This window comes from Peromyscus maniculatus, chromosome 3 (assembly GCF_049852395.1).
Source record: "Peromyscus maniculatus bairdii isolate BWxNUB_F1_BW_parent chromosome 3, HU_Pman_BW_mat_3.1, whole genome shotgun sequence".
Lineage (NCBI taxonomy): Eukaryota > Metazoa > Chordata > Mammalia > Rodentia > Cricetidae > Peromyscus > Peromyscus maniculatus.
The window spans coordinates 160,911,542-160,928,805 of record NC_134854.1 but is presented as its reverse complement, the minus strand read 5'-3'; the positions used below and the strand labels follow the sequence as shown (position 1 = coordinate 160,928,805).

Genomic DNA, 17,264 nt, shown 5'->3' with positions numbered 1-17,264 from the left:
TTTCTTTTAAAGATTTATTTATTTATTATGCATACAATGTTCTGTTTGCATGTGGGCCTGCACAATAGCTCATTACAGATGGCTGTGAGCCACCATGTGCTGGCTGGAAATTGAACTCAGGTCCTCTGGAAGAGCACTTGCTGCTCTTAACCTTTGAGCCATCTCTCAAACCCCTGTATCTTTACTCTTAAAACAAAATTTCCACATTAAAATTAGTCATGATCATTATCTACCTACCTACCTACCTACCTACCTACCTACCTACCTACCTACCTACCTACTCACCCACCCACCCACCCAGGAAAAAATAAAACAAAACCCCAAACCCAAGCTGGTCACCTCTGAGATTTATTTTAACCATAACCCTAAAGCAAAGAATGCAGCATGTTTTTTGAAAACAAAAATTTGTCACCAAATTAGCATTAACATGTACTCTCACAAGCAGTAATAACACAAGATGAGTGGGTGAATGATGGTCTCAGCAGGGTTTGCATTTAAAGGTGGGAGATGAGCATTATGTACTTGAGCATGTCTTTGAGACTAATGTACAAATTTGTAAATACGTCATGTTTTTACATGCAACACTCTTCCCATATGTTCCATTTGACAAAATTCAAGTAGTAACTGAAACAACAATGATCACTAAGGGATCTAGCCGTAGTCATCCATCATGTTTCTGCCATGCCGGCTTTACAGAGAAACACTTGAACCTAGCCTGGACTATGTTAACATGTGCTTCCTAAGGTGACAGTCTTCTCTGGTGTGGCTGGGACATCACCAACCAATATGCTTCATTGTTATTTTTAAATTTTATTTTATGTACACAAGCATTTTGCCTGCATGCATGTCTAGGCCAGAAGAGGGTGTTGGGTCCCTTGGGTCTGGAGTTACAGTTCTGAGCCACCTTGTGGGTAATGGAAATTAAATTCAGGTTCTCTAGAAGAGCAGCACCACCAGTACAACTTTAAATGTAAACATTACCACCAGAAAGACCTTCACTATAGTTTGAGGCTCACTATCTGTTCTTATTTTCACTTTTTTGGTTGTGAGCCTAGCCTCTAGCAGCTGAGATATCTTTCCAGCCCCAGTATCTGTTTCTTCAAGTTTCACAGGATGAAATGGCCCGCTCCTTTCCTTACCTTAAAAGCGTACTTGCGATTGATGTGGTCCTCAGAGGTAAGCATGGCTATCTGAAAACTAGGCAGCAGGATGCTTCCCAGAATCCCTTCTTCCTTCTCATCTAAATACAAGTTAGTATTTCATTAGATTTTTTGTTCTTTGGGAACTTTGCCACTGGTCCTGTGTTCTAACATAACCCCGCTCTAGTTGTTCATACTGTTTCCCACCCTCCCTGGACTGGCAAGTTCTACAGGCCACTTAGAGAGGTAGGAGCACGTACAGCGTAGATACGTTGACATGAAAAAGTACTTTCAACTATGCCACAAAAATTACACATTTTAAAAGCTGTGGAGCTTTAGGTCTGCCTTTACTAGTAGCTGAGACACATAGTGAAGTTGACGGTTTGAGGAACAGACCTACAAAGCAAGAACATAATTTACACTGAGGAAAACAACTCAACATTCATCTCCCACAAAGAGGTTGTTTGGGGATGTTTGAGGAACCTGATACATATTGTCACTGGTTGTTTTTTTTTTTTTTTTTTTTGGTTTTTCAAGACAGGGTTTCTCTGTGTAGCTTAGTGCCTTTCCTGGAACTCACTTGGTAGCCCAGGCTGGCCTCGAACTCACAGAGATCCACCTGCCTCTGCCTCCCAAGTGCTGGGATTAAAGGCATGCGCCACCACCGCCCGGCCCATATTGTCACTGTTATGGACCCACCAGACAAGCTAATGAAGCCATGTATCTAGCTAATAAACTCATATATAGGCAGACAATTCTGTCCAGCCAGCCACTTCCCAAATAATCACACAGAAACTTACTATTAATTATAAATGATTGGCTGATAGCTTAGGCTTGTCTCCAGCCAGCTCTTACAACTTAAATTAACCCATATCTACTAATTTATGTGCTCCCCTGAGGCTCATTTACCTCATCTATGAACTTCCCACGTGGCTTCTTCTGTCTGCCCTGCAACTCTTGGGACTCCTCCCTTTTTTTTTTTTTTTTTTTTTTTTTTGCTTTGTGCTCTCTTTTTTCTGCAAGTCCCACCTAACCTCTTCCTGCCCAGCTATAGGCCAATCAGCTCTTTATTAACCAATGAGAGCAATACATATTTACAGTGCACAAAGATTGCATTTCCCCTTTTGTCTACTTAAAAGGAAGGTTTTAACCTTAACATAGCAAAATTATACACAACAAAAAGAGTTATCAAGTAAGAATTACAGTTACAATATCCAGTCCATTTGTATTTGACAAAATTAGAGAAAGTATTCTATTATTTATCTTATCTTGAACTTGCTATGTTAAAAAAAAAAGTACTGCCATGTGGCAGAGCACAGATAAGAAATGTGGATTAATTTAAGTTATTTAAGCTAAAAATGAGCCTAAGCTATTGGCCAAGCATTTATAATTAATAATAAGTCTAAAAACGGTAGATTATTGAATCTACTTTAATCCAAAAAAACAATCTCAAAATATTTTACATTGGTACAGATTCTGGTGTATTGATACAAATTTAAAGTTATTTTTGCTACATATTATGTTATATATTATATGTTTCTACTCTTACTTGGAGTACTTTACTTATGCAACTCATTTAAAAACGTAATGTATAATTAAAAATATAGGTTAGTAGTCATCTATAATAATCAAACTTGTAGTCATATTAGGAATGTTTTCAAGGTTAAACACATATATTTAGATAGATAGATGGTCTTCAAACACTTCAAAGACCTACAGAATACGGCATTTAAGGTGTTTAATCAACCTAAGGCTTTTCTTGACAGTGAGACACATCTCCTGACAGCACCAATCTACTTCAAAAAAGGATGATGAGCACTGAAGAACCTCCATACAGAGTTTGCTTTCTTTATGGCAAAAGCTAACCATTTGGGCAAAGAAACTACCCTTGCCTCAGTTGCTGACAGTATACTGTCCAAACTGGACCAGCAGAATGCACCAGCAACCACATGGTGGCTCACAACCATCTGTAATGAGATATGGTTCCGTCTTCTGGCCTGCAGGCATACATGCAGACAAAACACTATAAGTAGATAAATCCTTAAAAACAACAACAACAAAAAAATTAAATATTAAGACGTCATTGACTTCTTTCCATATTTTCTTTTCCTATTAGTTGCGAAACTATAAAAATAAATATATTGAAGCCGGGCGGTGGTGGCGCACGCCTTTAATCCCAGCACTCGGGAGGCAGAGGCATGCGGATCTCTGTGAGTTCGAGGTCAGCCTGGGCTACCAAGTGAGTTCCAGGAAAGGCACTAAGCTACACAGAGAAACCCTGTCTCGAAAAAAAAAATATATATATATATTGAATATAGGAGGGGGTGACTAATAATAATAAGAAAAAAATCATAATATGGTTTCTATTCACTTTCGTTTTTTTCTTTACAAATTTTTAAAGAAATACTTATTTGGTGTAGGCGTGTGTGTGTGCCATGGCGTGCACACAGAGATCAGAGAACAACTTCAGGAGTCAGTGCACTCTTCCTTCCCTGTTGCTGAGGGTCTTGTTTCTGACACTGTGCTGCACACTACAGGTGACCTCCCTTGCAAGTTTCAAGCTGACTGTCCCATGTTCCCTCCCATCTTGCAGTAGCAATGGTGGGACTACAGATGCTACCCACAGCACCGAGGTTTTGAGGTGAGTTCTGGGAACTGAACTAGGGTCATCAAGGTTGTGTAGCCAGCATTTTTACCTGCTGAGCCACTTCCCTGAAATAGGGTCTTTTTACATACCTAGTCCAAGCCAACCTGGAATAAGGGGTGGGTTTGCACCACTACATCTAGTTTACATGTTATGGTATCCCCGCCCTCCAAGACAGGCTTTCTCTGTGTGGTCCTGGCTGCCCTGAAACTCACTCTGTAGACCAGGCTGGCCTTGAACTCACAGGTATCTGCCTGCCTCTGCTTCCTGAGGGCTGGCGTTAAAGGTGTGTGCCACCATGGCCCAGCTCTATGGTATATTTTAATCATTTCCATGGGTGAAAGCACTCGCCAGGTGAGCTGAGTTCAAGCTCCAGGACCTACGAGGTGGAAGGAGAGAAGCAATTCCCACCAGTGTTCTCTGTCCTCAACACATCTGCTGTGACATGTGCATGCCTACCCCACATCATACACACATGCCAGTAATAAATAAAAACAGGAGCAAAGCCAACAAAGAATCTGGTATTCATTTTGTTATTAATTACTATTATGAAATTTTTATTCTAGAAATAAATTAGGAATAGTAAACATTTTCTTGCTATCATTTTGTACTCCAAACTGTCAATAAATACACTGGAAAAGGAGGAAAATACAGACAACTAGCTCATGGATAATCCTGGAGACAACTTTAACTTTTCCCCAAGAGTGAGAAACTCAATGAGGAAAATTATACAGTAAGCCTGGCGCCAACTAAAGACAGACAATACCACAACTGATGTGGGGCCGGTGTTTCATTTTGTCTCTAGGTTTGGTAATTTGGACCTTGAAGTACTCAACCACAGTTCACTGGGGGTGAGTTCTAGTAATCTGTAGTTACAAGATTAATATGCATTTTATCACTTTGAGGTGACCACAGAGCCTTGCCACAAATCTTCTGTATAATCCAAAGATAAATTTAAAAATTGCAAACAGAAAAGGAACTTCTGGGTGAGATTCAGAACTAGAAGTTGCCTGCATGTGATCCCATTAAGAAGCGTCATCTAAGACAGAATAGATGACCACAGATAAAGAAAAAAATACAGGCAAAGCTTTGGCAATTCACAGCAAAGAAGAAAGCTCACACAGCTCCAGCTGGGAGCAGGAAGCAGAAGCCTCACCCAGAAGCAGTGTGTCAGCTCCTCTGAGTGGCCCTGGGGACTTAACTCTCAAGAGTAGCCTGTGCAATAAGCAGATTCCCAAGTAAAAATAAAAAGAAATAACCAAACTACAGGATCTGCAAATCACAACCTAGACACACTCACAAGTTAGAAAAGCAAGACAATACAACTCCTCCAAGAGATCACAACACCATACCCCAAACAAACACACTGACGCAGGTAAATGCTGGATGATTTCAATGTTAGTAAAACTGATATATGACCTCAAAGATGATAAGAGCAAGCACATAAACAGATAAATTCAACCCAGGACCCAGAGAGGGTAGTCAGTGATACAGAGGAAAGAGTGAGCATTGTGCAAGAAAAAGTCAGGAAGAAAACTGAGAATTTTTTTGGTGGTGGTGGTGGGCGGGGAAAGAATCAGCAGAAATGAAAACATTTAAGAAAAAAAAAAAAGTGCACAGCATCATCAGTAGCCTTGGCCACGATGGATAAAGAATTATCAGAAATGGAGGACAAGCTCTGCTACAGTCAAACATCCATACTGAAAACTAACTAATTAAATGAACATGATCACAATGTCCCAAAACCACAGAACCAGTTATAAGTGTAAGAACCCATGGGGTCCTCAATAGAACAAGCAAACACTACATTTCTCATAAGGCTTTGATGTAAATTTTAATACTGCTTACCAGGTGTGTGGTTTGTAACTATTTTCACTGTGATGATTGCTTCCTACTTTGCAGAAGCTTTAGTTTAATGTAGTCAACATTCCAAAAAGTCACTGTGTCAAGGAGCTTCCACCGCGTTTGTGCCTAGGACTTACATTTAGATATTCTGTACTTTGTAAATTGGCTTTTGTAAATCATGTAAGGGTCCAAAATCATTCTTTTGCATGTGAATATCCAGTTTCCTCAGTTTTATTTACTGAACAGGCTATCCATTTTCCCATACTGTCCTCTTAGCACCCTTGCCAAAACTTAGTTTACTATATTGTATTTGTCCAGGTTTATTTCTTGGCTATTGATCGTGTTCTTTATGTTTTTGGACAGTATGCTGGTATTTTGATTACTACAACTCTTTAATATAACTTTAAATAAGAAAATGCTTCTGGAAAAAAAATACATAGGGTAGAAAGAGGAAAAGGAAAAACTAAAACCAAAACCAAAGGGTAACTATAGCAGAAAACTCCTGAAATCTAGAGAAAGAAATGGACATCCAAACAAAAGCAGCATTTAGAGCTCCAGATGGACACCACCAGAGAAAAACTTTTCTATAGCTTATTAATAGCTAAGACGCCAAAAAGACAAAGCAAAGGAAAAAATAATCACACCAACTCTCCTACAAATTTAAGCTTATCAGAGTAACATCAGTTTCTAGCAGCAGTCCTAAAACCAAGAAAGCACAAAACATACATCCAAGCTGTAAAAGTTAGCAACTGACCTTTGTGGGTAACAAGCACACACATGATGCGTATGCATATGAGCAGGTAAAACACGTATACCCATGAAATAAAATAACTAAACGTAAAATAAGAAAATTAAAATTGATAGAGGAAGAAGGATGTATCAAAACAAGCATAAACTAAGATTTATCGTTCATGATCACTAAGCATTAAGCCCGTACTAAAGGAATACTATACAGATAAAGAAGAAAGTCTTGCCGGGCGTTGGTGGCGCACGCCTTTAATCCCAGCACTCGGGAGGCAGAGCCAGGCGGATCTCTGTGAGTTCGAGGCCAGCCTGGGCTACCAAGTGAGCTCCAGGAAAGGCGCAAAGCTACACAGAGAAACCCTGTCTCGAAAAACCAAAAAAAAAAAAAAAAAAAAAAAAAAAAAAAGAAGAAAGTCTTAACCGCAAGAGCAAAAAAAAAAAAAAAAAAAAAAAAAAAAAAAAAAAAAAAAAAAAAGAATGAATTACTTGAGAGTAACAGATGAACAAATAAAAGCTAGGAAGGACTCCATCATATCTAACAGTCAACCACCAAATCCCCTAGTACTAATACTGGAGAAAGAACAAGTGACTGGATTGAATAAGATAGACTATCTGTTGTCTCTAAGAAACTCACTTAACTCAGACAGAAAATCAAAGGATGGAAGTCTATCTATGAAACAAACAGAGGTTAATAAGACAGTATAGTTCTGATAACTGAAAAAGTAGATTAAAATCAAATCAAATCAGAAGAGAAAAAGAAAGACAACCTATAAACAAGACGATACAACAGGGCCGTAGAGAAGGTTCAGTGGCAAGAAGCATTTGCTATGCTTGGAGAGGACCCAGGTTTGATCCCCAACACAGACATGGCAGTTGACAACTGTTCGTAACTCTAGTTCCAGGAGATCTGATACCTTCTCTGGTTTCCCTGGGCACCAGGCCCACATGTGGTGTACAGTCATACATGCAAGCAAACCCTCATACACATCAAATAAAAGTAAGTGCATCTTAAAAAAATACAACAAAAATACACATGCATAAAACATTGGGACTCCAAATTCCATACAGCAAATACCGACAAGCATAAAAGGTCCAAGTCCAAGGTCCCAGCACAGTGACAGTGGGTGATTACAGTCCTTCTCCAATCAATATACTCAGCTCATGTTGTGTAATTCATATGTGCAAAGAAAAGTCATAAATTATTAATGACAACCTAATTAGTAATAAGCTGGCAATCTAATCCCTGCCCCCCCCCAATTTTCCCTGTAGAAGTTAGAACTGTAGTTATACACTGTTTTAACCACTATGTGGGTCCTAGGAATTGAACCCACATCCTCTGGAAGAGCAGTCAGTGCTGTTAACCACTAAGCCATCTCTTTGGCCCCAACAAATCTAATTTTGTTTGTTTGTTTGTTTGTTTGTTTGTTTGTTTGAGACAGGGTTTCTCTGTGTAGCTTTGGAGCCTGTTCTGGAACTCACTGTGTGGACTAGGCTGGCCTCAAACTCACAGAGATCCTCCTGGCTCTGCCTCCCGAGTGCAGTGCTGGGATTAAAGGCGTGCGCCACCATCGCCTGGCTAACAAATCTAATTTTTAAGTGATAATTTCCAGTCAGGTTTTAAAGGAGAGATTGTCCAAATTCACAATTTATAATTGGAGTATATTCCTTGAGATAGAGCTTTATCTTGGTACAACCTTCTTTCGCTCACAGGTACCAAATTTGAAGTGTGATGTCTTAATAGGGAATCTGCTGGACTTTCACCTTAAGATTTTTATTAATTAGCTCAACATGGTGGCATGAGCTTGCCCACACCTCAGCTATTCAGGAGGCTGAGGTGGATGAGTTGCTTGAACTCAAGAGTTTGAGGCTAGCCTAGGCAACAACACTATGAGAGCTTGTTTTAATAATGAGAAAAACTTCATGAGAAAAACCAGAAGGAATCTTTCATCTAGAAGAACGAAGGGGTATATCTACCCAAACATCTCTACATTTCTTCAGTGCTAATAGTAAAAAACAAAAATAAGCAACCCAAATAGATGTATGTATAAATGTACACACACATTTATATCAATAATTCATGTTTTTTCATTTTCCAATCCATTATAATAATTCCTGAAATTATGCTCACTTGAATTAAAAAAAAAAAATCACAGCTATGGGAAGTCTATAAACCCACAGCCAGATCTCACAAAACCAACATAAAATCCTTAGCTGGCAGTGATGGTCATGTCTATAATCCCAGAAACTGGGAGGATGAAGCAGGTTCACTGGTTCCAGGTGAACTCAGGTACAGCTCCAAAAACAAGTATCCAACCAAAGACTTTATCTGCTAGGTACTGCATTCAAAGACAGAGTGACAGAGTAAGGATTCTCAAGCTCTTCACAAAAAACAAATCAAAACACAGGAAGCAAACCAAAAATCACACCAGCCTTCAGCCAGGTGTGGTGGTGTACACCTTTAATATCAGTACTCAAGAGGCAGAAGCAGGTGGATCTCTGTGAATTCAAGGCCAGCTTGGTTTACACTGTGCATTCCAGACCAGCCAGGGTCACACTGTGAGACCCTGCTTCCTCCACTGAGAGCCCTGCTGCCTTCTGCCATACTCTAGGGAGTCTGAACCTTGGGTCAGTGAAGAAAGGTTTTCTTGACATTATCTGTAAACAGCAAGAGTACTAATGTCTTTTCTCTTAGGACATAGCTAGTGCTTAGCATACAGTGCAGTTATGAAGTAAGATCCTTGAGCAGCTGATGAACTCACCTCTGTAATAAAAAAGGCAAAGGTCAGAAAGCACAAACCAGCGTTTCTTCCACAGCTTCATGCCGGTACTGTCCTGCATTAAATAACAGATTTAAGATACTTATCATATACATTTTGATATGCATGTAACATAGCCTAATTAAAAGGCCTATCAAAAAGTTCTAATCTGCTACTTGCACAGCCAGGTGACTCTAGCATGTTTCAAAAGGCCAGAAAGACCAAATGTTTCTACCACAGAGAAATGATGGACATTTGAGGATGCAGACATGCTGCCCCTGATTTGATCACAATGCTTATATGCATGAAAATGTCACATGGCTCTTCATAAATAAAATTTTTATATGCTGACTAAAGAAAATTTAAAAGAAAATTTCCAGGGACTTGCATTATGTTAATTAAGGTGGTGGCAAGTACACTGTTCTCTGAAGAGTGATGCTGTCATATAAAAAAAGAGTAGGCTGAAGCCATCCGAAATTCACTCTTCTCAACATGTGTGCTTGTGAGGGTGAGAATAAGGGAAGCATGCGATGGTGTACAGTCTTACTCTGGTACCAGATTCAATAAATATGTTAATTCTCAACAAGAAGCAAAATATGTGCACCTAAATTATTTGAAAGGTATGATGATTAAAATGACCGTGAGTGAAAAACCTTAATACACAAATTTAGTGAGTAAATACTCTTCCATCTACAGTTAGGTTTTACTCATCCTGTAAAAGACTGAGTCCCTTTAGCTAATACTAAGTGATCTACTTATAAAACTACAGCTTCAAATGAGATCACACTTTTAACAAAAATTTAGTAAACAAGGTGTAACCACAGGTTTGGGGGACTCTAATGAGACATGTAAACATCTAAGAGATGTGCCAATGACCAGATCAGGTAAGGGTTTGACTATCTGGGATAAGAGAGAGGAAAGGCAGGTAGTCAACTGGATGCTGGGGGTCGTCTTGGTTACTGGTAGCCACCGTCTGAAACCCACAGGAAACACTTCAATACAGTAAAAATGAAGCCCTCATTTCTAAAAAACCTTAGTCACTAACTTCCCAGACAGCAGCACTTTAACTATATGAGGACAGAGAGAAGGTACCTGCTTATACAGCCAGCCGCGCCTGACCACAGGTGCATTCGGATTCCTTTTAATTGAATTGGATCTTTTTCCAAAATTATGAACCTTTTTGGAAGCCCGTGACGTCTAGACAGGAGAAAGCAGGACAGAACATGTAGTATTTTTTTAAATGTTTTTTTATTTTATTTTATTTTACAATACCATTCAGTTCTACATATCAGCCACGGGTTCCCCTATTCTCCCCCCTCCCATACCCTCCCCTTACCCCCAGCCTACCCCCCATTCCCACCTCCTCCAGGGCAAATCCTCCCCCCCCCCCCCCCCCCCCCCGAGGACTGCGATCAACCTGGTAGACTCAGTCCAGGCAGGTCCTGTCCCTTCCTCCCAGACTGAGTCAAGTGTCCCTGCATAAGCTCCAGGTTTCAAACAGCCAACTCATGCAATGAGCACAGGACTTGGTCCCACTGCCTAGTTGCCTCCCAAACTGATCAAGTCAATCAACTATCTCACCTATTCAGAGGGCCTGATCTAGCTGGGGGCCCCTCAGCCTTTGGTTCATAGTTCAAAAACATGTAGTATTAAGGATTGAAGCTTTAAGATTTTTCTCCATTTTAATTTTTTCCAGATTTCTCTGATGTTTGGAGGAAAAATTGCAATTCCAGCTTTGCTGGTTTATTTCAAGTATAAAAATTATATACAAAGAAATGTGATTTCTAGGCTACTACATTAATTTTCCCTTTATCTCTGCTCAGTATCTAAAAGAAATGTAGGTCTTTAAAATTTTATTAATTTATATTTGTAGCTATTCTTGTTTTGTTGTTGTTTTTTTGAGACAGGGTTTCTCCGTGTAGCTTTGGAGTCTGTCCTGGAACTCACTCTGTAGTCCAGGCTGGCCTTGAACTCACAGAGATCCGCCTGCCTCTGCCTCCCGAGTGCTGGGATTAAAGGCGTGCACCCCCACCACCCTGTCAATTACTGTAGCTGAAAGTTTTTCTGTCTTGCCTGGTCCCTCCAGGCCATGCATTCCTCTGGCCTGGCAGTTCCACTGTGGCTTATAAAATAATCACTCAGAAGCTTATTATTACTTATAACTGCTCGGCCATTAGCACAGGCTCATTACTGACTAGTTCTTACACTTAAATTAACCCATAATTCTTATTTTTGTTTAGCCATGTGGCTTGGTACCTTTTCTCAGTTCTGCCTTGTCATCTTGCTTCCTCTGTGTCTGGCTGGCGATTCCTGACTCAGCCCTCCTGTTCCCAGAATTCTCCTCTCTGCTTGTCCCGCCTATACTTCCTGCCTGCCTACTGGCTAATCAGCATTTTATTTATCAACCAATCAGAGCAACACATATTCATAGCATATAGAACATCCCATAGCACCTCCTCCTTTCTGTCTAATCAAAAAGGAAGGTTTTAACTTTAACATAGTAAAATTACATATATTAGAACAGTTATCAAGCAAGAATTACAGTTACAATATCTATTCTATTTGTATTTGGCAAAATTAAAGAAAATATTCTATTTATCCTATATTTGTGAGTCTAAGGTTTCATATCTAATTTGTCTTTTATCATAACCAAGGAAAATTATAACTATCTAGTCTTCAACTACATCGAAGTGCTGTGGATGTCATTCTATATGCTGTGAAAATGTGTTGCTCTGATTGTTTGATAAATAAAGGTGTTTGGCCAATGGTGAGGCAGAATAAGGTTAGGTGGGACATTCTAACTAGAGAGATAAGAGAGAAGAAAGGAAAGCAGAGGAGACGCTGCTAGCCATTGCCAGGAGAAGCAAGAAGTAAAGATATTGGTAAGCCACAAGCCACGAGGCAAAGTATAGATTTATAGAAATGGGTTAATTTAAGATATAAGAGCTAGCTAGCAAGAAGCCTGCCATGGCCATAGTTTAAAAATAATATAAGCCTTTTGTGTGTTTATTTTGGTCTGAGGGGCTACGGGAGCCAGGCGGGACCAGAGAAAACTTACAGCTACAAATTACTACTAGTATAATTAGTACCATGCAATAACAAAAATGTAATTATCATTCTCTAATTCCAATTTTAAGTCTGTTACAATGAGTAACAGCAATAGATACAAACTAATACTTATAACTAATTAACAATAAGCAGAATAACTTACTCTGCCCACAGGGCTCATGGGATGCACTGTATAGTCTGAAGCCATGTTGTAATTGGAAGCTTCATTTATCACACTTATGGGTCGCTCCTTCTTTTCTTCGGATGTCATGGCTGCAACAGTCCTGAAAAAATACCAATGCTACAGCCTGCTGTCTGTGACTGCTTCACAGCAATGGTTCCCTAGGTTATAAAGGTGGCCCTCTTTTAAACAATTTATCACCACTTTAAATACAACCAACACTTCTACTTCTAGCCCAACATAAGTTAGTACCATAGTTAAATAAGTATTATTGCAGATATTCTTGGTCATCCAACTGAAAAATTAAAAATCAATTACAAGGGTTTGATCCATGTGACTGGCATGCACAAGGTCCTGGACTCAACTATATGCAAATGCATGTGCATGTACAAACACACACTTGAGCGCACACCCACAAATTACAATGTTAATTATTCTGATGCTAGAAATAACTAATAGCTCCACAGTTTTATGGCACATCATGGTAGGGAATAGTGGTGGTGACGTGGCAACAAACAAATAAAAATGTATTGAAAATGGCTAATTACCACAGCCCCAAACTGAAGGTGAGAGAACAGCTCAAATCAGTTGAATAGATGAAGTATGTAGATTTCTTTAGCCTAGAATCCTGAGCTCTAGAGCTGAGAGCAAGAATTTAAGTTCTCACGGAAAGAGCTTCTAAAATTACATTCCTCCGGAAAAAAATTAGATCATGTCTCTCTGCGATAGTAAGTTGACACTGTTATATTTGACCACATATGTCCAGATAGAGAAAACTGTTTAACTGCATTGTATTATCATGGGTTACAGCAATCCCATGCAATCCCACTCTGAGTACAGGCATTCCATGAAACTCTTCACTTACTGATCATTCACAACAAAGATACAATTATCCTGGGATGGCTGTCCTGTGACTGGATGCTTGCAGGTCACTTTCCTTTCATTGTGGCTGAAAGAATAAAGAAAAAAAAAAGAATTATATGTGATACTTCTACAATCATAAACATTTTTCTTATATTTTAGTAGCAAAGCACCCATTTTTAAACTCAGCTTACTTCGATTATGCTGTGTGAGTGCAGCTCAAAGTCTACACCCTCATTTGGTCTAAGACTTCAGCCCAATTTCCTCAATATTTCATAAACAAAGTCCCATCGACCAGTTACCACTATATCTTTTATTTCACAGGTGAGCCACAAGAGAAAGAATGAGCTTCTACCAGTCTCCTTTAATTAGGGCCCAACTTTGGCACATTTCTGAGACAAAAACCACAGGGACATCAGCACACTAAATTCCCATAAAACTAAAAGCAAAGAGATACATTGTAATCGATTTAGCTTCCCACGTATATATTACATTCTGGTCAGACTCACCAGCCCCACTCTCTCTTATCCTCCCTCTGGTAACATAGAGAATTCTTTAACAGATGACCACTTGGCCGTGAGCACCGTCTTTGGTACAAAGGAGCGGTAACTGACTCCGATCACAGAGAGGCAGAGAAGACAGTGGTTCCAGTCCCTCCTTCAGTTCTACCAAATTTGTCTCCTGCTTCTCTGCAGACCACACATTCACACTGCATTTGCCATAGTCTTTCCCATAGTCACCAGGTTTATTCTGGTCTTCACTTTATTTCCAAAGGCTCAAAATCAGATCAAGAATATCCTTGGTTCTGCTGCAATCTGTGTTTGGAATGTCTTCTAAGTTGGTTCATACATTAGAGAACGAACTGAGCACAGCACAGATCTTGTGTTTGCTTACATATTATTTTTTAATCTGCGGAAAAACCCTATGAATGCAGAAAACTGCATCCAGAGGACACAGCCCACCAAACTGATAAGACATACACCTGCACACATCTCCAATACCCACCAGTTGCTTTTACTTCACTGGGTATTTATGAAACACACCATACCTAATAATACAACTTCATATTCATTCCAGACAACTGCCCTAACACTTGCCAGTAACTTATATGCTGAAGCCCTTCCAACAATGTCCACTTCCACTTCCTCAAGCAAACTGCATTCCCTTTCAAAGGCAAAAATCCTATCACTGCACCCTCTGCACTTAATAATGTGTGATACTGTAGTGTCGCTCCATGAGGTTTCACCTTTATTCCTGTGTCACTAAGGAAATTTTTATTTGCTTCTAACCCATTTTCTCCATAACCTCTGAACTCCGGGCTTTGTCACTGCCTGTGTGTGTGTGTGTGTGTGTGTGTGTGTGTGTGTGTGTGTGTGTGTGAGATGCTGTGCATGCCCATGTGTATCTTGCTCTACTATGTTGAGACATGTTCTTTCTGAACCAGAAGCTTGCTTTTAGGCTGGTCTGGCTGCTCTGCAAACTCTTGGAATCTGTCTTTCTCTGCCTCCCAAAGTTGGGGTTATCGGCATGCTCAGCCATATCCAGCACTTGTGTGTATGCTGTGGGAATTCGGGTTCTCATGCACACAGAACCAATGCTCTTAGCACCCAGCCATTTTCCCAGGCTCAGTACATTTAAATTCTAGGTTGCTGCTGAAGTTGAATAGTAGAACATATGTTTAGCCTGCTCGAGGCTGTGGGCTTGATCCTGAGGTTCCACTCAAAAACAAAACAAAACTTGTCAAGAGATCTGATACTCTCCATGAATGGAAAGGGAAAGTGGAAAAGATACATTTTTGTATGTTTTTTTAAAATATAAATTTGTATTTCTAAGAGAAGTTTTACAAAAGGGGATAAAATTCAGGTCTTGACTTACATTTGAAAAAGAGGGACATAGAAAGCTTCTGTGACAACCCTACCCCCATCTTACCTCCCCACCCCCCCAAAAAGGAATAGTCTAGATAGAAAGCCATCAAAGAGAACTCTTAAAAATTGCGATAAGGATGCTAAAGTAGAGCTCTTCACAACCGATGGCTTCTGAAGGGGAAGGACTCAGTTTTTTTTAAGGGCTGGCCACTGGGAGTTTGACCATGCTCCAGTGAGTACATGGGCAACACAAATTGGACTCCCCTTTTCTCCTTTTTTTTTTTTTGAGGGGGGGAAGGCCATAAGGGTGTGGAGGGGCAGGTCTGGGAGGAGGATGTGATTGGGGTGCATGATGTGAAATTCTCAAACAATCAATAAAAATATTATGTAAAAAAAAAAATTCCAGGGGGCTGGAGAGATGGCTCAGGGGTTAAGAGCACTGGCTGCTCTTCCAGAGGTCCTGAGTTCAATTCCCAGCAACCACATGGTGGCTCACAACCATCTGTAATGAGATCAGGTGCCCTCTTCTGGTGTACAGGCATACTATATACGTGATCAATAAATAAATCTGAAAAAAAAAAATTCCAGTCTTGAAACAAAACATACCTATATAGTCAGGGAACCAATGAGTTCCCTTTGTCTTGAGTTCACTGCAGCAAGGGAGGAAAGCCACACTTAAAGATGTTGATGGCAGGTGCTTTCTCTACTGCCTGTACTTCCCTCTAGAACATTCTATTTGTGGAACAAGATCGGGGGTGGGGTGGGGTGGTGCAGGAGAGCAGTCCCAGTGCTGAGGGAGGGAACCTGCCTTGCACCACGGCAGCCCTTGACACTGAGCTCCACGGAGTGGGAAGCATTTCTTCACTATCCTGCATTGTTCTAGACCCAACAGAATGACATGGACATTCCTATGAAAACAGTACACACTTGCATGATAAATAGAACATAAAAAACATATACTTCAAATATAAACTCTAATAAAATTATGTGATGAGAGAGTTTTTCTGCTAATAACTTCGTATTGAATTTCTAGTTTCTCTGTGTAACTGTCTTGGCTGTCCTAGAAATCCGTACTGGCCTCGAACTCACAGAGATCCGCCTGCCTCTGCCTCCCAAGTGCTGAGATTAAAGGCGTGCACCACCACAGCCGACAAATTTCTAGTTTCTAAAATGATACAAGCCAGAATAACTGAAGGAACAATCTCATCCTTTAGACCACTAATAAATGAAAAACATTGTTATAAATCCTGCTATCCAGTGAGGCCCACACAGTACAGTTCTTTAGGGTAGAGAAACCAATAAAGAGAAGCAGATATAAATGCTACTCCGGCTAGTACATAATGATTTCTTTGAATCAAGTAGGGGCAAGAGCTATTTGCCAAATTTAAAGAACAATTTTATGGGATGGGTGTCTAAGGACGGCAGAGCACTTGTCTAGCCTGTGTGAGGTCCCTAGGTCCAGTCCCCAGGCCTTCATCTTTATGGTTTGCCTTGTCCTTTTCACGTGGTACCAAACTGGCCACAGCATCCCTGTCTCATGCACACAGACTATAAACGTTCGGAGTGCAGTTTTCTTGGCATTCACTTTTCAGGTTAGCCAATGCTCTGTGACCTTTCTTCCCGTGCGTCCTGCCAGTCAAACAGACCAAAGTCCATACCTAACTCAGCAGAAGCAAAGGCATTATCACAAGCCTACACAATCCAAGCCTCCTGGCTAATCAGTAACCCATATCAACAAGACTGCACGATAGTATCTGGAAGGAGAAGCATAAAGCCTTTCTCAGACACATCAGCTTTCCATGTGGGGGAAAGAAAACCCGTGAGAGCAGATTATAAACACTGGGCAATCTACAAGGGAAAGAAGGCAGTCTGGCCAGTCTCTTAAGTTTTGGGAAGATCAGGAAGGTGATTTAATCAGAACATAAGATTTCCTGAGGTTTCCCTCACAGTCTCAAAAATGTTCTAGTATTTTGGCCAATAACTATATTCTGGATACTTTTAATACTATAACTGCTTGCTGTAGAATCATTTGCTTTTGTTGTATAAAGAAAGATGTATTTCTTGGTGTGTTAGTCTGATTTCTGTGGCTACAACCAACTGAGATTGTTAATTAGTTAAGAGAAAGGGCTTAGTCTTGCTCATAATTTTGGTGATCAGCTAATTAACAGATTGGTTCCAATG

The 17,264-nt window shown here is 40.1% G+C and overlaps 1 protein-coding gene across 50 annotated transcripts in view; it reads right to left on the bottom strand.

Moving 5' to 3' along the window:
- Plekha5 (pleckstrin homology domain containing A5) overlaps positions 1 to 17,264 on the bottom strand; it is a 184,107-nt gene that overhangs the window by 65,941 nt on the left and 100,902 nt on the right. For all 50 annotated transcript variants that reach the window (XR_013050216.1, XM_076568177.1, XM_076568142.1 and 47 more), the window contains 5 exons: positions 13,223 to 13,306; positions 12,340 to 12,460; positions 10,221 to 10,325; positions 9,132 to 9,204; positions 1,140 to 1,240 (listed from right to left, as the gene is read on the bottom strand). Coding sequence is in view for 49 of the 50 variants with exons in the window: in XM_076568177.1 (XP_076424292.1) it covers positions 1,140 to 1,240; positions 9,132 to 9,204; positions 10,221 to 10,325; positions 12,340 to 12,460; positions 13,223 to 13,306 (484 nt within the window). In the remaining variant the exon portion in view is untranslated. The remainder of the gene's footprint in view (positions 1 to 1,139; positions 1,241 to 9,131; positions 9,205 to 10,220; positions 10,326 to 12,339; positions 12,461 to 13,222; positions 13,307 to 17,264) is intronic.